This window comes from Rhynchophorus ferrugineus, unplaced genomic scaffold, assembly GCF_030347505.1.
Source record: "Rhynchophorus ferrugineus isolate W39M unplaced genomic scaffold, kcgeb_rfMv2 rfM10, whole genome shotgun sequence".
Lineage (NCBI taxonomy): Eukaryota > Metazoa > Arthropoda > Insecta > Coleoptera > Curculionidae > Rhynchophorus > Rhynchophorus ferrugineus.
This window is the reverse complement of record NW_027472589.1, coordinates 27826716-27849073: the sequence shown is the minus strand read 5'-3', so window position 1 is coordinate 27849073 and position 22358 is coordinate 27826716. Positions and strand designations below refer to the sequence as shown.

The 22358-nt window shown below is 32.9% G+C and overlaps 1 protein-coding gene and 1 pseudogene across 5 annotated transcripts in view; both read left to right on the top strand.

Annotated features, from left to right (window-relative positions):
• Positions 1-22358, top strand: part of Adcy2 (adenylate cyclase type 2 Ac76E) — a 268794-nt gene that overhangs the window by 190036 nt on the left and 56400 nt on the right. For all 5 annotated transcript variants that reach the window (XM_076416314.1, XM_076416308.1, XM_076416312.1 and 2 more), the window contains one exon: positions 20741-20873. In XM_076416314.1, coding sequence (XP_076272429.1) covers positions 20741-20873 — 133 coding nt within the window. The remainder of the gene's footprint in view (positions 1-20740; positions 20874-22358) is intronic.
• Positions 18193-18293, top strand: LOC143204359 (uncharacterized; annotated as a pseudogene).

The window sequence follows — 22358 nt, the reverse complement described above, 5'->3', positions numbered from 1 at the left end:
TATATATATATATATATATATATATATATATATATACATATATATATATATATATATATATATATATATATATGTATATATATATATATATATATATATATATATATATATATATATATATATATACATATATATATATATATATGTATATATATATATATATATATATATATATATATATATATATATGTATATATATATATATATATATATATATATATATATACATATATATATATATATATATATATATATATATATATGTATATATATATATATATATATATATATATATATATATGTATATATATATATATATATATATATATGTATATATATATATATATATATATATATATATATATATATAACAAAGTGAAATTTTTCGTTAAATTTTGGTTTTGTCCTAGTAACCACATTTATTTATAATTATTTATTCATAAACTTTATTAATTCTTTTTGTTAATTTATTTAAATATTCACAGTCCGATGCCATCCATTAATTTTGTAGGTATTCCCTCAACTGTCGTAAGTTCGATGGGCTTCGATTCTTCACTTTTTTTATCAAGTTTACTCCATACTAATTTAATACCAGAAAGTTTTGGCAATTGTCATAGCCATCTCATTATTCTACAAATTTTCAACATTCTTTTTTGCTCGAGGAACCCTGCCTTAATTTTGACGAATATTTAGGGTCATCGTTTTGTTAAAAAACATCTTGATGAATCAGATTCACTCCAAATTTAAGTTTCAGATAGCCTTTCAAAGTTCCAGCAATTTTAATCATATGGTCAAACTTATTATTCCAAAGGATCTGCAAACCATCACTCTATCACTACTATGCTTAACAGTTTTCTCAGTGAATACTTCTAAAGACCGTTCGCCTGTTGATCAGTTCATCTATTAGATCCAAACTTCTGATATTTGGACTTCCAAAGTTTGGACCATAGAAAATTCTTTAATTTTTTCCCTTCCTATTCTTATAGGTATACATTTTAGCCTACTCCACTCCTTGTCATTTCAGCACTAGTACCCAATTAGTCTTCGTGATTTGTTGTAGATTTAGGATGTCTTTCGGCCTTTCTGCAATTTGGCGTACAGAATATCTCTTCTGATTCAAACTGTAGATGACACTTCGCTTTTCAAGAAAAATTTAGAAATCTATTTTTTTAATCTAATCTATTTAAAGTCATTTTATACGCTTATGAACCGTTGCAACTACTACATGGACGTCACAAAGTACAATGAAATCTAAAGCAATATAATATAACAAGGGAAAATTGATAAGAAACTAATAATTTTGTTGATTATTATTATATGCATGATTGTAAAAAGAACTAACGATTTATTGGAGAATTTATAATATATTTTTACGTCAACTAAAAACAGAGTGTTCCAATACTTTGGAAGATATATATATATATATATATATATATATCGTTCTTTATCAAAGTCTCTTAAATAAACTTGACTTGGCAGCAAAGAGTTTTCGATGTTTGACAGTTACGATCGTAGTTTTGCCTATAAGAAATTATTCTGCAACTCTGACGTAAGATAAATATCTTCTCCGTGGTCAACCATTGCACATTTACCTTTTGCTATACGACTGAACTATACGAGAGTTGAGAACTGCCAAAGTTACATTAAATTAGTGAGAAAGTTAGAAGTGATAATTCAGTGGCTCCGTTTGAACGTCACGTTAGTTGGAAATGTTAACTAATAAATGCAAATACCAATTTATATTCGACAATATTGGGAATTTGAATACGGTAAAGTGTTTATTTCTCACAAAAAATTGTGCAAAATAACTATCATTTATAATTACAAAATATATTGTTACGCACAAGTTGAATTTTTTTATATATTATTTTGCTTTGTTTCAAAAAATAGTAAAAGGTCAATTGTATTATGTACGATATGATATACACTAAATAAACTTAATGAACAGACACACATTTTAAATTAATCGCGAACGAATCTTTACAAATTTGTTATTCTGTTATTATGGCTGTTCGAATAAATGAGATTTTTTTTTGTATTTCCAATTTTTTAAAAATCCAAATATTGTTATGCTTTTACTTTGATACAATAGAATAGTTTAAATAGAAGGTAAGGGTCAGACCAAGTAATTATTTTAAGTAATTCAAGTTCAGTAGAACTTGAGATTACTATTTCGAAAACAAACTATTTTCAAGAAAAAGTCTTAAAAAGTCTTACAATGACATTTTATACTTATATTTTTTCAATATGCGATTCCTGCCTCATAATTTGACTTATTTCTATAATTATCTGCTAGAGAAAAAGCATTTTTTAAACTTCTTTGAAACGGGCGATTCTGGCCTCTTTAAAGGGTTATTCTGAAGGGATTTCTGATCTCTGAATCCGGGTATTGGTAATTTTAATAGTGAACGCATAGATCTCTGGACCAGTTTTAATCGGTTGATAAGGATCATCGTTTTTAAAATGGGAATAAAGCCTTTACCGAATACGCAAAACTGCTATTCAGAGATTCATTGTTATTTTGTGTTTCTGAATCTAAACATCGAGTCAGTTTCTCAAAGTATTTTCAAAATCTCAATCAATAAACGCTTCCAAATCAGCTTAATAATTTTCAATATTTCATTACACCAAAGAATAGTTTCGATTTTTTTCAGTCCAAATCCAAATAGTTAAGATGTTACATCACTAAAACAACTATTTCTCCGAATATAATTTAAATTTTAAAGATTGAACTTTGAGCATATGATTTTTTTTCAAATTTCTAGACTAAAGTACTCTCAATTTGTCGTTAAAGAAAGTTTGTGAGACCTTAATACACTTAGTTTAAGGGTCTACAATTAATAATAAAACAATTAAAACCTCAAATATCACAACGAACTCTCCATGACATAGTAGGCGCTATCTTAGTCTTATTAACTTTTTTCTTGTAATATACAGCCTTATATCAACGCATATATAGTGTTACATCCACAAAATACCTTTTTTGCTGGCCAATAACTGACAAAATATCCCTGCCATAAAGTTTTTCTTGAATTAATTTGGTAAAAGGTCTTCACTAACTGTTTTAATGAAGATAAAACCCTTAAAAGTTTTGAACGATAGGGAGCAATAGATTTTGCTGGTCCCGTGCCCTTCTGACCTTGGATTTGTTAATTATTCACTACCTTATTTATGTTAATTCAATTTTTTTCTTTTAAGTTACATACCAATTTTTATTTAGAAGTAATAGTTGAAAAAAATTAATCATACATGAAAAAAAGACGCTATATTAATATCGTAAATAGTCAAATGAATTTTAATATATATAACAGGTCAATTGAAAAGTCCCCGGCCTGACACATAGATGGCCCTACTAGAATTAAATCCATATGTTTTTTTAGTTAGCCCTAACTCTTAAAAGATGCGTGAATAAATTTGACAGCTATCGGATCATTAGTTTATGAATTGCAGCATTTTGTGTGAAACAACTTTTGTTATTGTGAAAAAAAATGGATAAAAAGGAATTTCGCGTGTTGAGAAAATATTGAATTTTGAAAGGAAAAAATACAGTTGAAAGCAACTTGGCTTGATGCCGAGTTTCCGGACACTTCTCCAGGAAAATCAACCATCAAGGATTGGTATGCCTAAGTTTAAGCGTGGTGAAATGAGCACTGAAGGCGGTGAACGCAGTGGACGCCCAAAAGAGATTGTTACCGACGAAAATATTTAAAAAATCTACCAAATGATTTTGAATGGCAGTAAATTGAAATTGAATGAAACAGCACTCTAAAGATATGAACTGAACGTGTACATCATATCATTCAGGAATGTTTGGATATGATATAACTCTGTATCTCTCTGTTAAAGTGGGTGCCGTGCGAGGTCACTTTTGACTACAAACAATGACGAGTTGATGATTAGGAGCAGTGTTTGAAGAGGATCGCCTAACTGCACACGATGAACCTGCTCCAAAGCCTGGGAAAACGCAATAGTCGGCTGGCAAGGTTATGATGTCTGTATTTTGGGATGCGCATGGAATAATTTTCATTGATTGCCTTGAAAAGGAAAATACGATCAATAGCGACATAGCATTATTGCACTGTTTGGAGGAAGAAATCGCCGAAAAATGGCTGCATTTGAAGGAAAAGGACGTGCTGCTTCACCAAGACAATGCACCGTGTCACAAGTCAATGAAAACGATGGCAAAATTTCATGAATTGGGCTTCGAATTGCTTCCTTATCTACCGTATTCTCTAGCTCTGGCCCCCAGCGACTATTTCTTGTTTTTTCCTGAAATTTTCGTCGAATAAAGGAATGAATGAAGGAAGCAAAGGACAATTCGTAGTAGAAAAATGGTATCAAAAAGTTGGAGTGTCAGGCTTGAAGGATGTTATGTTGAATAAAAAAAATGTGTTTTACTGTGGTAGGCCAGGGACTTTTCAGTTGATCTGTTATTACCGTTCAAAAGTTTGTAAAAGAATAAGACAATTGAAAAAAGGAAAATTAAAGTTAGTTAAATATATTTGGTATGCTAGAAACAAGACAAATGGAATTTTTCGTTAAATTTGGGTCTTGCCTGAATTTTTAACTGGCCATTCTTAATTACTTGTTCACACATTTTAGCCATTCTTTTTAATAACTTATTTAAATCCAGTATATCTGTTTCCTGTATTCCTTCTTTAAGTATTCCCTCAGATGTGCTAAGCGCGATGGGCATCGATTGTTCATTTTTCTATCAAGTTTGACAATATTTAGAATCCCTCTATTATTGAAAAACAAAACTTCACTCAACTAGATCCATTCCATAAGGAATTTTGTATTTCCAAAGTGTTTTCGGATAGCCTTCTTCAATTTTCCACCAATTTTAGTAAATCTCCGGAATTATTGTTACCAAAATATCCTCAAACTATCACACTACCGTCATCATGATTAACAATATGTACAGTACAAGTTTCTGAAGGTCGTTAGTTTTTTTATCGACTCTTAAAAACACGTCAAAAATATGAAATTTTGAGCTCATCCATCTTATGTGTTTCAAGTCACTCCGGTCTGTTGCCCCTACTGCTCAATCTTCTTTTAACACATCCAAGTAGGCTGGTATTTCTAGCTTTAGTTTTTGACTAACATGTTTGTTTAGTTTTCGATATTTCTCGAAAATGATATTTCTCTTTACTTATACATGGCTCTGTTTGTTCTGCTCGAGTGTAATCCAAGAGCTTCAGTATTTACTAGCATTGGGAACTTTCAACTGAAATCTGTCGATAGACGCAAAACAGTCGAACTACTTGATAGTGAAAAACTATTCGTCGATTCTAAATACTAATTACTATTTCACTATTACGCATGCTTCGACTGTTTTTCCATTCGTGATAACGTACAGACATGTACGAATTCCTTCTCGTATTAGCTTTGAAAGAAGAAAGCACAGATATAATTGTTTGATTCTCTATGCATTATGGACCAGTTAAAGTTATCACAATCAGTCAGTTAAATAGCAGTGTGAAAAAAGAAATGAATAATGAACCTAAATATATTTCATCGTATTTTAATATACCCTTAAATATTTGTATCTTATTTTCTCAAGCATTCTTTACCAACTATTTAACCACCGAGCCTTTTTTATATAAAATAATAAATGTATTGATCCTTAATCAGGATTAATTTAAATAAATATTGAAACTTTAATGAAGGATGCTTTAAAATTTAAAAGGCCTGAACAAATATCGAAAGGCTTAGAAAATCGAAAAGTCAATCAAACAACAACCTGAATAATTTCGATCAGTTTATCAATGAAAATTCTATTCTTTTTACCCTATTACGTTTATAAATAATATTGAAAAATAGAGTGCCTAAATGCTGCTATATTAATGTACATTGTTCCTTATAATAATATTACAGACAAAACATAAAACTATATATGTTGGGTTGTTTTTAAACCCAGGTCATAAAATAAAATTATATTTAGTAAAACAATATAAAATAATCAAACATCTTAAATATATAAAAATAGAGATCAAAATACATGATATATGACAAAATAAATAATGCAAATAAGTGTGTGAGATCTTGATGTTCGAGATGGTAATAATCGTACCTGAGCAACCAATTTTCAATGACAAGGATGAAATTAAAATATAATTGACATATTACGTAGATCTACGCTTTTACTGTCGGGTAATTAAAATATAACGGTACTAGCAGCTACAATAGTATCAATAACAATGGTATGGATAAATAAATATATCGACAAATGATGGCAATGGATGGTATTGACAATCGCAATTAACGATGATTACAATGGTGAGCAATAAAATGATAGAGTAACCAGGATTGTTAGCAATAATCTTAGTCCCTAGTAGTCAATAATTGATGGACATTCATTTTAAGAATAGAGAATCATTATAAAACAGACAATAACGGTAACGAATAGCAATGATAAACTGTGTTAGGAAGAATTATGACATGTGTACACAGTACGAAGGGCAATTAGCGCGCAATGTACCAGTTTATACCCTCACACCAACAATAATGGACGTGCAATGAGATCAAAGGAGGTAGACTAACAAGATCCGGCCATTAACGTTAGTAGTACTTGCCAGGATACTTGCCGTGCAAGCGAAAAAGCCAGAGGCAAACATGCTAGATGTGCATACGGTACAAAGGGAAGGGCGCACCAGCCTATGTCGTAACACTAACAATAATGGCGTCCAATCAGAGCAAGGGGAGTAAAGGGCCTCGCTAGGATTAAGCTAAATTCTCAAAATAAACAAATAAACAAATGAACAGTACTGTTATTAGTGCACTCACTTCTCCGGCTATGATAGACGTGCAATGCATACAACAGAAACCACTTTCGGTGGCGTTTATCTATGCTTAGAGTTATCCATAGATCATAACTATGCATCAGTAACTTTAGCCACTTTGACGTTTCTGGATTATAAAATAGTTATAATTTATACTTACAGTTGCAACCATAAAACTATTACCGTTGATTTGCCATAATCTAAGAGTTACGGAGAATATACGAAGATTCAAAGAAATAATAAAAACGATGGATAGATACATAAATAGATAAGTAGCGCATTATGAATAGAGAATAATAAGTATAAAATAATAAATAGACCATTATAAATGAACAATAACAAATGGAAAATAATAAATAGAATTTGAGAAATATAAAATAACTAGCGACCCGCCCCGGCTTCGCACGGGTGCAATGCTGATACTAAATTAAATACACTACAGAAAAAATATGAACGTTGTATATAAAAACATAGCGGCCTGCTCCGACTTTGCACGGGCATAAAATATATATGCCTATGTCACTCAATGAAAACATGATTAAAATCGATCCAGTATTTTTGGTTCATTCATTACTGCCCTTGGCCTGCACGCATTAAATTTGGAGTAAAACAATTCCTCTTCCCCTATACTTACTATGAAGATCTTTGGAATATCTAAATTCATACAATGTTTATTACATTACACATTTTTAAACGCAAATTTTAAATTTGTAATATCTCCGAAAATATTTGTTTAATTTACATGCTGTAAGGAACCATATTGATCTATATTAATTGCACACTGTATTTAAGGTACTTAATTCGTAAATAAGCCATTTTCTCACGTAAAAAGTAAACAATAAAAATGGTTAATGTGGGTTATCTGTAAAAGATAAACATATACCATCGCGGACTTTTTTGTAGACCTTTTTATGGTGTACAATACTGTAGTACATTAATTTGATCTATCTCGTAGGGTTAGGCAGCGTTTTTGCTAATTGCTAAATAAGCCTAAGAAAATAGGTTAATTTACGACATCACGTTAGAAACCTCTAAAATTAGCAATGTTGTCTTAGTATATTATGCATGTATTATACATATAAACCTTCCTCTTGAATCACTCTATCTATTAAAAAAAAAACCGCATCAAAATCCGTTACGTAGTTTTAAAGATTTAAGCGCACATAGGGATATAGGGACAGAAAAGGCGACTTTGTTTTATACTATGTAGTGATAATTAGAACTTAGTAAATCGAGATTAAATAAATAATAAACGATAAATAAAAAGAAAAAACTGGAATATTCTGTGAACAAACTCACCATTTGATGAAACTCAACTTGGACGGCACAAAACCCAATAAAATAAACTGGATGATAAAAATGTAGTGACTCTGGCCGTCGCGTCTTTAAAAATGAACTTTTATGAAGTTCTAACATCCCTAAGACGTGATCACTTCTAGTAAATACAACCTCCGAAGAAATATGTTGTTGAATGTTGTCATTCATCGTAATTATTTCTGTTAATAAGTATTCGCAACGCTGTCAAACCATATAATTAAAAAAGCGGCAATCCCACCTAGTTCCTTTAAATTATCATTCAAACTTAAAAAAAAACACTTGAACTGAAGGACCCAAAAATTAAAAGGTCTAAAATATCGAACTACGAGATTGAATTCTAAGTACCATAGACATTCGGAACGATTTACGATTTCCTTGAATGCTACATGTCTGTGTGTGTATTTTAGGAAAAAAATTCGATAAAATATAAACAACTAAAACTCGGTTTTACATATAATTATAAAATCGGCACATTCTTTTCAAGGTCGCTGTTAGAACGGCAAAACCAGAACGTTATAAACCAGTCGAATAAACTACTCATGACTGAAACAATCGATGGTAAACAGTAGTCGAACTGGTCGGACCGAAAATAGTGGATTGAAATGTTCGAAGCTAAAAAGTAGTCAGTTACTTAGTCAACGCTAGTGTTCATATAATAGTCTGTTCAGGATTGTCTTTCGCGAATTTCCTTAAGTGTCTGAAGGCATCGGTGTATGTAGGCATTCCTATAATATTCCTCTTATGACTTTGTTCTGAAAAATTTACATTTTATTAATATTACTTTTTGAAGAACATCCCCATAACAGGATTTCATAGATAAGTAAATTCTAAAGTAGCAACTTATTTTGTACACATAACTGAATTTATTTTTCGCATCTCAAACCCAATTCTTTTATTTTCTTTTTAATGTGCTTCTTCTGGCCAATCAAGGCAATAATTTTATATTTTGGTTATTACTGCATCAACGAACTATAATCATTATAAACAGTCATTAAAAATCCAATTAGCTCTTTAAAACACAGCGAGTTAGCAGATTGCATAAAAGTTTCCACAAATAATAAAATAAAAAAGCAAAATTCAATTCAAACAACCAACAACGTACCAAACTTTTATCGAAGTTCGGAAATCGATTTTAAAACAGGGCTCGGTAAAACACAAAATAAATTTAATTTTGAAAAAAAGGCAAATTGTTTTTTGTTGAAACATTGTTTTTTGAATTTGTTTTTTAATGAAATTTTCCGTGATTTTATTGTGTGTAACAGGAACTAGTTAAACATTTCACATAACATTAGAAGTTTTTTAATTAAATATTTTATCTTTGAACTGTAAATAGTTGCCATCTGATTTTTTTAGGGAGAATATTATAGAATATAAAATGATTTTGCCTCTTTTAAGCCACGAAATCTTAAAAAAGCAATCATCCGTATTAAGAAAATATTATAGAATGTCAACTGTACATTTCTGAGGCTTTCTAACCATGCAAAAATAACAGGAATAAGAAGTAATAGATATTAAAAGCTTATTTGTACAAATATTTTCTGCTATTTTACAAACTTTATACAGCTAAAGTTGTCAATATTAAATGAACAAGCCGCGGTTAGTTTCCAAACTTTCACTGAATCTTGAAACTTTGTTCTGTGCTACTGGCAATATACTAGTAAAGTTGGATACGTCTACAATACTAATATATAGTCTATTCAAAGTTTTTTTGTACATACATTACAAGATGTTAATGTATTGCCTATCGCAATTGGTAAATTTGTTTTAGAATAACAATATTTTCCTTCTCATTTTATTCTAGTTAAAAAGAGACACACTGCTGCCTGATTAGTTCGAATACGTACACGAATGAGCCTGTCAAAGTCGTCCGGTTGTTAGACGTATGCAAAATTCTTAAAAGGTTTTAACTCTCTAAGCTATAAACAATTGTGGTTGTATAATTAACTGTAGTTTTTATATGTACTATAATATTAAAATAAATTATATTTGGTAACATTTTTGACAGGTTTTTGATTCTTTTATCTGATTTTGTCTGGTTCTAAAACGAATTTACAAATAGCGGCAGGCAATACATTAAACATTTTGATGACGCATATACAAATATACTTCGAATAGACTATATTTATGTGTTTAGTGGAAAAAGAACAATACGAAAACGCTAGCAGCTAAAGTAGTAGCTAAGCTAGACAGAGTTCATGGTACAAATAAAGTATATAATGTTCTAGATTTTTATTAATTCACAGAAACATTAAATGAAGAGATCATTTAATGTTATGTTTGTTTCTGACTGTAAATGTAAATATCTCTAGGCAACACTGTAACATCTGCCAATGAATAACTTTATGCTAGTAATCAGGGGAAAGACTGGATGTTTTCTAGGTTGGTCTCTAAGTTGGACAGTGACCAGTCGATAGATTAAGGACTTTCAAAAAAATATTTCAATTTCCTATAATTTGCTTGAATTTGCGTCTTTTTCCACGTTATGGAGCGGGTTCATCGTGTGCACACCACTCGAATGACTGTCGATTGTCCATACCGACGCAAAAACTCGGGTTTATTACGCTTGATCATCTTCATACACTGCTCCGAATCATCAACTCGTCGTTGTTTTCGGGCAAAAGTGAGCTCGCGCGACACCCACTTTGCACAGAGCTTTCTCATACCCAATTATTCGTGAATGATATGATGTACACGTTCAGTTGATATCTTTTATATCGTTGAATATATTGTTGGATAATTTATCAACACGCGAAATTCCCTTTTATCCAATTTTTTACGATAACAAATGTTGCTTCATTCAAAACGCTATAATTCATAAACTAATGATCCGACAGCTGTCTAATTTATGCACGCATCTTTTGAGGCTTAAGGATAACTAAAAACATATGGATTTGATTCTAGTAGCGCCATCTATGTGTCAGACCGGGGACTTTTCAATTGACCTGTTAATTAGTTACATTCAACTTTCAGCTGATGCAGGCATAGATAAACCAAGTATTCTGGTTCCGAAAACTAATTATTTGAATCTTATGTGTGTTCTCTCACAATTTATGGCCTTATTTAATATTATGGCACCGTTTTGGCCATGAAACATGTTGCCACAAAACTACTCTAAAAGAGTTTTGGTTTAACATCTCTTAACCAGAAATTTTGCCAAGTAAATCAACAAATGTGATTCACATAGTATCGTATTGAAATAATATGAACTCGTACGATTTCTCGGTGTACTTAAAACTAAAATTCTGCTGCAAGAATGACGTGTCGAGTTATTTAACAATTCCAAATACTTTGTACGCAGAATACATAAATATAACGTAAATCTTTGAGGTTCATTATAATTTCCTTACACTTATAAGTCGTTAAACACCCGGATTTCACCTCGCGATATTTAAATCACGAGCCGAGGGGGTGCCGAAACGCAAACCAAGCCGTGCATAACAATCGATTCGGAAAGAACACCCGGCAAATAATAAGAACGAAGGGTTCGACTTCGGGAAACCCCGAAGATCGATAGGATAAGCAGAAAACGCGGACGGCTGGGGATGGATTATAAAATTTTAGTGCCCTCAGAAGTCTAAACAATATTCCCTTTGGCACGCAACTCCTTTATTGCGGCATTAAAAAGGCAAAACGACGCTGCGCGTAGCCGCTACCACAGCGCCGCTCTCTCGCACTTTGATGCTAAAAATAATGGACGAGGACGAACAAAGGACCGGCCGCTGTCCAATTTAAGCTTCCCTGACCTCTTTCTGGATTAAACAGGTCTTAATTAGAATGTTCCAAGTGATAAAATAATGATAAAACGGGTTTACGGGAACTAATCTTTAGGCTATTTTTCTATCTCTATCGTATAACTAATGAGAACAGAGAGAAGCAGACGACAGGTGAAGGCATAAGGGTGTCTGTTTTAGCTTTCGAAACAAAGTACTTTTTTGCTGTTCGTGTTATATTAAATAGAATAGATTTAATTACTATATTATTTGCCACTTAGTTTGTTCCTTAAATAATTGTAATGCCGGCTTGGTTGGCGCAGTGATAAAGGCGACAGGACGGTCCACCTACCGCTTTGATAGTCGCGAGTTCGAATCGTGCTGGGGCATGGTCGTAAATGTATGTTTGTGATCCTTCAAGGGTGATACACTGACTATAGCGACCCTCCAAGCTGTCGATATCATTTTTGTAGTACGATTTGTCCTTTGCTTCAAAATAGGCCTCAGTTTCGACCTCCGCGATCACCTCTTCATTCGACGAAAATTTCTGCACCCACTTTGCACAGAGCTTTCTCATACCCAAATATTCGTGAATGACAAAATATACACGTTTAGTTTGATATCTTTAGTGTGTCTGCTATTTGATTCAATTTCAGTAAATTAATTTAAATATGGCGTTTTATAAGAATAGAAAGGCATATAGAAATTATTTTTATTATTTCATTTTATTCGTTTTTAATGAAATTTTTTCACATATCTATATTTCACAGACACATATTTCAGCTGCATGTCTAAAAGCTGCGTTAACAAGTAAAAATGACAAATAAAGATATAGAACTTTAGAATGCTAATAAAATCGAACAGGCATTACTGGAATTACAAGTATATGTTTGTCTAATATCTGAAATCCACTTGGACATTGGATTCTTTTCTTAATTTTAGAGGGTATAAATGTTACCGTACGACACATCCAGCTATTGGCAACAGGAGAAAATGCAATAATACTGCAAAATCTTTGTAAACGGTTATTCTATGGGTCTTCTCATGATAACATTAATCATTCCATTTACACAGTTAACCAGATTTACCTGTTCTCAGTAATTCGAGTTAGCAACGTCCTCGTATGTTAACACAACCACCATCTGGTCACAAAAGATATTGATCCATCTTCCCAATCAGTTTAAATCCGTGCGTCGGGCTGGAGAATGGATTTTATAAATCGAATGATTCAATAGATAAATGATGTCCATTCGGTCAGCGTCTGGTAACGTCTATTTCCGTGAGAAAACAAAAACGGTTTCCATCGGAACTACATCGCACTGTTAAAAACGAACCTATTAAAGTTCGATTGCTCTATCGGGCTCTGCGGCATTTGATTAAACCGTCCCTTTGAAGACGAAATTGGATTTGCAGCGCGCCTTAATGGGACTAATGGAGCGTGTGAGCGATTTTTCGTCTATTCTGCCAACTTCCCAGTTGTTCTGACCGGTCTAATTAAGATCTCCGGTCGGTGTTTTGTTTCGGATCGGTGCTGCTATCTGGCGGTGTTTATAACGGTGAGGGTTTGCTCGCTCGCCTAGCAACTGGGGAATATGAGATGATGATTTTATTAAAAATTGTTTATTATTAAGTTTATAAATTTGATATATTTTATTAAGCGACTTCGAAAAAGGAAGAGGTTCGATGTTCGGCTGTATAACATGTGCTTCCGAGGAGGTCTCATTGGAACGAAATCATGATCTGTTGGGGCGAAGAATGAGAAATCGAGGGAAATGCTCAATTTTCAAAGGCATATAATGTTATTGCTGAGCTGATCTGGCGAAAAAAAAGAAGTAACTTAGTATAAAAATCACCACATTATATGAGACGTCGTAAAAGCGGAATAGGCAACTATTTGTTTTTTATGTACTGTTTGTTTGTATTTTTTCCCATACGGGCTATATTTTTAATTTGGCTGTCCATTGGAATAACAGGTCAATTGAAAACTCCCCGCCCTACCATAGTAAAACACATTTTTTTGGCAAAATTATTTATTTATACTGATTATAGCGACCCTCCAACTTTTCGATACTATACGATTTTGTAGTACGACCTTTGATTCAAAATAGGCCTCAGTTTCGACGATCACCTCTTCATTCGACGGAAATTTCTTCCCAACGAGCATTCTTCGTGCGAGATCTGGAGAAAATAGTTGATGAACAACCAATTCGAAGGCCAATTCATGGATTTTTGCCATCGTTTTCGCTGAATTGTGACACGGTGCATTATCTTGATGGAGCAGCCCTTTCTTTTTGTTCAAATGCGGCCGTTTTTTGGAGAGTTGGTCCACCAAACGGTTCAATAACGCCATGTAATAAACGCTGTTGATAGTCCTCCTTTTTCAAGATTGTCATTTTTTTTATTACTCTTCGTGAGTCCACAATCCTCCCTATTGGCAATAAGTATTTCTTCTGTTTATATTATATATACATGGCATGTAGAAAATCACTTCATTAAGCAATCTTCTGTATAAAATATTATCTTATTTAATTAGTCTTATTCTAAAGCTTTTTCTAAAGTCTACATATGTCTAGTAATCAGATCAGGTGTGTTAAACGTTTTAGTCTACACACTTCACTATCACGTCGCATATTTAGCTGATTAGCGAGTACATTGGAATGCACTGACACTCTTTCGATGTACTTCACACAAACACGTTGAATTAGACTCGTTATAGGTTCTAGAGGAATATCGCGTTGTATCACTTTATTTGAAATATAGTACGGAGCATCAACAATGGCACGCAACACCTTATTTTGGAACCATTGAATGATGGATATATTAGATTTGCTAACGGTACCAGATAATTTTATTCCATATGTCCAAATTGGCTTGAGTATAGACTCATACAGCAATACCTTGTTATCTAATGATAACTTGGATTTGCGCCCGATGAGCCAATATATTTGATATAATTTTAGTCCCAGTTGTTTCCGTTTAGAGAGTATGTGCTTCTTCCTAGGCAGTCATTGAAAATTATCCCATGAGCATACCAAAATGCAGACATCGTAACCTTGCCAGCCGACTGTTGCGTTTCCCCACGCTTTGGAGCGGGTTCATTGTATGCAGTCCACTCGACTGACTGCCGATTGGACTTCGGAGTGAAATGATGGAGCCATGTTTCATCCATTGTCACATATCGACGCTAAAACTCAGGTTTATTACGGTTGATCATCTTCAAACACTGCTCCGAATCATCAACTCATCGTTGTTTTTGGTGAAAAGTGATCTCGCGCGGCACCCACTTTGCACAGAGCTTTGCAGCGACCCTCCAACTTTTCGATATGATTTTTGTAGTACGATTTGTCCTTTGCTTCAAAATAGGCCTCAGTTTCGACCTCCGCGATCACCTCTTCATTCAACGAAAATTTCTGCACCCACTTTGCACAGAGCTTTCTCATACCCAAATGTTCATGAATGATATAACGTACACGTTCAGTTGATCTTTAGAGTGTCTCCTATTTCATTCAATTTTAATTTACGGTCATTCAAAATCAATTCGTGAATTTTATAAATGTTTTGCTCGGTAACAACTTCTTTTGTGCATCCACTGCGTTCACCGTCTTCGGTACTCATTTCACCACGTCTAAACTTAGCATACTAATCCTTGATGATTGCTTTTCCTGGGGCAGTGTCCGGAAACTCGGCATCAAGCCAAGTTTTTGCTTGAACTGTATTTTTTCCCTTCAAAAAGCAATAATTTATCAACACTCGAAATTCCTTTTTATCTATTTTTTTCACAATAACAAAATTTGCTTCACTCAAAATACTATAATTCACAAACTAATGGTCCGACAGCTGTCAAATTTATACACAAATCTTTTGAGGGTTAGGACTAACTAAGAAACATATGGAATTTTCGATTGAACTGTTAAATATATTATTCATTTTTCAAAACTTGTGTCCATAAAATAATCAATATAATTGATACTAATTTCAAACAATAAAATGTCATATAGTCACATATCTTATTGCATTAATCATTCAACACCTTAATATTTATTATTGCTTTAAAATGTTTACAAATGTACTGTTAATAATTCATAATTTCTTCTATTTGTCCTTTTATGTGTTTCTTCTGTGCAAATTATGTAGTCAGTTTCATTTTGATTGACGCATATTTTCATTACTTCAGTTGTGTTACTTGAAGACTTCAATCACTCACTTCTTTTTTTACAAATATTTTTCTTTATTTGATATTACAAACTCTTTTAAACAACATTTAGCCCTAGCGAGATTTGACCCTAGTACGTTTTTATCGGCGAGCTAAACTCTTAGCCCGCATGGCCACCCGCTAGTTGTTTATATATTTTGTGTCACTCACCTGACAGCTATACCTGATTGTTTGACTTATTCGAAAATATTTATTTGTAGCGCATAGTACACAAACATTTTAGGGCTAAAAGTTCTTCCTCGATATAAGCTTTAATATTGCGAAATTTCCGCCATCGATCAACCGCTATATTTACCTGATATGGCTCCAGCGAACTTCTTTCTCTTTACAAAACTCAAGTTACCACTTACAAGGATCCGTTTTCGGTCTATAGATGACCTAAACAAAAATTCGATTGCGTATTATCCGTATCATTTCGAAGTAGACCTACTTTGAAGATGATACCGATACCGAACTTCGATAAATACTCTTTGAAAGAATGTACTAGCACTAAAATACACCGAATGTCATAAATGAACATGCAGTTTTATTGTACATTAGATTAAAAAGAATATAGAGCAACGATATGAAGGAAAATTGGTAATCTTATTGAAACTTAGTAATTTTAGTTTTAAAAATAACTTTATTTAAATAATAATAATCCTTTCGGCGATAGCGCTCCTCCAACCTCGAGCGAAGACTTACAAGAACTTTCTTTAATAAAGTCGTCCGATGCAGTTTAAAATCTTTCCAAACTTCGTCGCCTAAGTTTAAAATCGATGATCTCTTGCGTGTAAACATTTGCGGATTTTCTCTTACCGAGAGCCTCGCTATCTCAATATTGTCTTTGTTGTGTGCCATGTCTATATTTGCAAAGAATTAACCCATAAAAGTCGAATGTCATGTTTCTCGACATCGGTATACTTATTGAAATCATGGAACCATTAATAATAATATCTGATGCAACAACGAAAATAAATGGTAGTCAGAAAGACTCAAGTAATTTGATTAAAATGGCTGTCAGTGACGAAGCTGATAAGAAGTGTGGAAGTGATAGGAAGTGAAGGAATTATGTCTCTTAGTTTTTGTAGTGCAATATTTTCAGGCTTCAAAATATTTTTTTTCGGGTTCTATGATACATTTTTGACCTATAACTAGTTGATCAACCCTGTGTGAGAAGCTCATGTTACGCGACTTCTCAAATAAAGACCAACACATTAAAGGCATAATTATCCACAAAAATATTTTTTAATTAATACATTATTACTAGTCGTACCTGACTAACTTAAAATTTATTTCTACATTGACGTAAAACTTGGTATTTGTCTGAAAACACTCATTAATCCTACCTATAGTAACCCTATGACAGTTGAAATTCGAATTTGCTGTATTCAATAATTATGTTCATATTCATTGATATATAAACAGTTTAGTTGTAGATTAACTAAATATATACTGATTTACTTTCGTTGACTTTTATTCTCCATATCTGGGTTCACTTATTTATATTATTACTTGTTTTTTGAGTTTTCCAGTTGCCTCTTCGCTATTGTCACTAATAACTATCGCATTGTCAAGACCAACTGTAGCCATAGTAACATTTTGCTATCTGTGTTATATTACATGTACAGAGCAAGGTAAAAATATAAACCAAAACAGATTTGGTTTCTTACATGGTTGAATAATCTTCTAGCACTCACGCTAAACATCCTGGCTGAGATGTTGAAGTTTAAGAGCTCAGTCTGCTTATGCTAGACTTTGTCGAAACCTAGCGCTACATCAAAGAATATACCTGAGAAAGATTTTTTTTCTTCGTGGGTTTATTCTATAATGCCTGTGATTCTATGTACCTGGCCAACTGTTGAATGTCTCTTCATAAGACCATACTGATACATATGTGGTATTAAATTTTTTCTATCCATGATTGATTTTAACCTTTTTAACAGGAGTTTTTCAAATACTTTGGATATTACCGGTACTGGGCTTGTTTTAATGGGAATACTACATTAATAAAGTTGGTGAGTTATAGTTGTCATACTTGGTAACAAATAATCTAAACAATTCAAATAATTATACGTAAATCGATAAAAATTCCAATTGGGATTTATTTTTTATTGATTAAAAATGTAGTGTGTATCACAGATGCTGCTCCTTATCTGATATTAAATTCTATTTGTCAATAGTTTAAACAGTACTGGCTTCGGTGGTACATATACCAGAATTGGAACTATACAGAGAAGATGGCCCCTGTGCAAGGATGACACGCAAAATCGTGAAGCGTTCCACATTTTTAATGTTTGCAGATATCAGTCTCCTACACACTTTGACCAACTTTCGTTGGGGCGCCCATAGGATCACATTACTGCCCCCTCTTACTAAAATAGATTGAACTCAATCCACAACTCAGCTCTTAGAATCGCCATGGAGCCTTCCACACCGGCCCAGTAGACAGGTTTCCCTGCAAAGTAGAAATCCCTCCCCTAGAAACCAGACGTGTATTGCTTTTGATTAAATATGCCGGCTCCTTGAGATTTAAATCAAAGCTATCTTATTACAGACATTTCTTTCCATCAAGCACCAAACCCATCCCCTCTAGAGAGCACCACAGGGGCTCTTGCCTTGGCTCTAGATTTTGTGCAGTTTGTAATCGCTTATCACTGGCTTTTCCACCGATATATATTTCCGTGGATAGATTGCCTCCATAGCGACTGTCGATCTCCCCATGAAGAGTCTACGAAGGGATAATTCTGACTCTAGTAATATCAGCACCTAGTTCAATCATTATAAAACTGAGAAATATCCTGAACACCTTTTCATATTCTCAGACGGTTCCATGAGCAATGGTTACGTGGGGTCAGCATTTACATCGGTGATGTCGGAAGGACACTTCAGGCTCCCCGTTTCATTGAGTGTATTGACGGCTGAACTGTTTGCCATGTATAGGGCCCTGACGTCAGTACAAAATGTGCAAGACAAACGATTAGTTATCGCCTCCGATTCAATGAGCTCCTTAAAGTGCCTCCAACAATATCTATCTCTAACTAACCTCTAAATTCGAAAGGAGCAGAAAATTATCACCTTCATGTGGCTCCCTTCTCACTCTGGGATCATTGAAAATAAACGAGCGGATTATTTAGTCAAGAGAAGGGAGGGATCACTTACGGAAAATTTCCTCTTCTGGAGTAGAGATATGAAGTACCACTCTATTAGAATCTTTAGACATCTAGACCAGTTCAGATGGGGTCTAACAAAAAACAACAAGCATTGGGAGGCTAAAAAGGAGCATTATCAGGTCCTTAACGCGACTAATATGAGCAGGCGCAACTTGTGCTTATACTCACGTCTCAGAATTGGTCACTGCAAACTGACCCATGAGTTTCTCATTAAGGAAAGAAGTCCACCACTGTACATCGAATGTGTATCAAACACATACTAATCGAATGCCGAAGATACATCTCGCAAATACGGTTGGTCAACCTGGGAGGGACGATGGACCAGAGTCTTAGGCTCGAGAACCTAGGCAAACTGATTAAATTACTAATCGTGACAGGGCTACTACTAGAAATATAATAGTGTATATCTATGTAATAGCATGCATGTTCGTTTACATTTTTTGTATCCTATATCCTTATCACTGTCATAGGTTGTGCGACCATTGTACTGTAGCGTTTATGCATCTGTATGCTTTTACCTGTTTTACTTGTCATCTTGCAATATGTACTCTTTATCCTGCACATTTAACTATAGTTTTTATATTCTCACTATGTATTTATATAGTTCTTTGCATTCTATACTTATAATAACATTGTATACTTTAACTAATGTAAATGTGCTGTATATTGTATATCTGTAAACAGACCCTAAATAGTGATTGGTCTATAATATATAAATAAATAAATAGTTTAAACAGCAATGACAGCAATGATTTGCAGAAAGCATATCACAGAAAGAGTTTTTTTATGTAATTAAAAGTTGTTCAATAATTGTTTTAATAGATTTAAAAAACCGCAAAGAATATACAGTGCAATTCTATTAAAACAATTATTGGTATTACGAACTTAACACCAAAATTGAAAAACCACCATTATAAAAAAATAACAAGCAGTATGCAGTTAATATAAAATGTAAACAATCTCGGTGGAATAACAGAAAAAATAACAGAGAATCAGCAAATTATTTAATGCATTCCTTTTTATTTTTTCCCCTGATTTATAATTAAAGACTGTTTACTCCTCCTCAAAGGAGTTTTTTGCCAAAGCATTGATCAACGGCTTTTATTAAAGTTTAATAAAAGTTGTTGTTTAAATTTTATATATTCTTGACGATTTGTACGGCTTTATATTTTGTATACTCATTTCAATCAAGTCAAATTCGATCTTGTGCTGTAAACAAGTTATAAATGTTTATAATTTAATCGAGTTTTGAAATACTAGGACTTCCAGGGATACTCGATGTAAATAACTCTTAAACAACATAATTTAACTGTTAAATTTTTTAGTTTTAATACTTTTCTTACTCACCTTATACTCCTTACTCACCAGATATTGCTCCGTCCGATTTTTGATAGATTCGATCCTTGATTATCTAGTTTTAGTTCGTTTTTTTGGATGATTAACTTTTCTTGTAGGTAAAGCATTGATGAAAGTAACTTATTTGGAAATAGTCAACTCTACAATCTAACCATCTTTATCTTCATTGTCGTGAAATTATTTTTTGTTAATATAAAAATGTTGTTGCAGGAGGGTACACATTACCAAAGCTACGCTACTACAATTGGGCGATAAATTTGAGGTGGAACCAGGAAACGGAGCTAGTCGTGAGGGGTACCTTGCCGATCATAAAATAGAAACCTACTTGATAGTACCACCTAAGGTAAGGTAATTCTCGTAATCTTTTTAAATAATTTACTTCACACTATTCTTTTCGAATACATTCTGATGTATTACATATACGTTTCTATAATAATCAATAAATCAGTAAAGTAGAGATCATGTCCTACTTATTATTATTAACTGAACTTCTACTAAACTATCGGACCGATTTTGATGGAAATGTTTGTCTGTCTTTTTAATGACCTGAAAATGGTTTAGATTCACCCGGTAGGTGGCTGCTTTTAAAAATATTTTTTTATTTCATCTCTCGTATATATGTTAGAGCGACATTTATATCAGATTAGGATTGGACAATATCGTTCTTTCGACATGATATCACCATATTACTAATGACTAAGAGATATGAGGAAAATATTTTAGTTAATATATATTGTACCAATTTTTCTCAATATTTAAAATGAAAAATGATTAAGCATACAAGCCTGTATATTAGGCATATAACTTACATTCATTCTTATTTCCATATACATTTGTTTAAAGGTCAATTAATCATCAAAAACTATTATTATTAAACTTTTATTATTTCGCTTTTTTTTGTCACAGATGCTAGATAATATCAGATGGAGTACAATTTCCCTAATTGGCTAACTACGTACCACAGCTGCTCTTTCACAAGTTTGTTATAACAATAACACTTATTGTTGTCTTTCTTGTCGTATTCGTCTGATTCATTGAACAAAATTGGTTCATTATTTTCCTTACTGCTTTCAGACATCTTTCTCATTACTTTTTCTTTTGTTGAAGTATGCTTTTCGGTGTTCACAGATTAACTACGGTCAAGATTCCTTTTTTAATTGAAATGTTTGTTCTTTATTATGTTTTGACGTTTGTTCGTCTTTATCGGTTTTCTTTATTGGCATTTTCAATACCAAAAATGGTTTTTAATACAGAAAGAAGTTTTTTGGAATTTAGTAGATAATTTAGACTATATATGAGCATACATATTCATAATCCTCGTCAACTTTTTGTTACCAAGATGATTTTTTTATTTACTCACTTACTATGGACGGCAGGTAATTGAAGAAACGTTGCAATTGATTTGTATCATAAATCTAATAACACTTACGTATTTCTTGCTTCCTGTTCATAATCATCAATATTTACTGGGTCTTTCTGCGCAGAATGAACGTCATGTTGTCTCATTCGTCTTAATATGCCATGCTGAGAACTATAATGTTGAGATGAAGGAATCGCCTTATGACTGATATTGGATTTTCGTGTTTCATTCCATATAGTCAACAGACTGTCACGGTATTCGTGCTTGAGGTCGGTAAGTCAGCTGTATATAAAAGGTATAATAATTGGAAAAGGGAATTGTTCAGTAAAACGGCTGAAGATATTGTCACAATAAATCTTGTCTATTAATGAGATACGACTTTTTGTTCACTGCTATTTTGGACAGACTATATGTCTCTTCAAATTACTACTTCAAGCTACTACACAATATTTTTAAAAATATTCACAA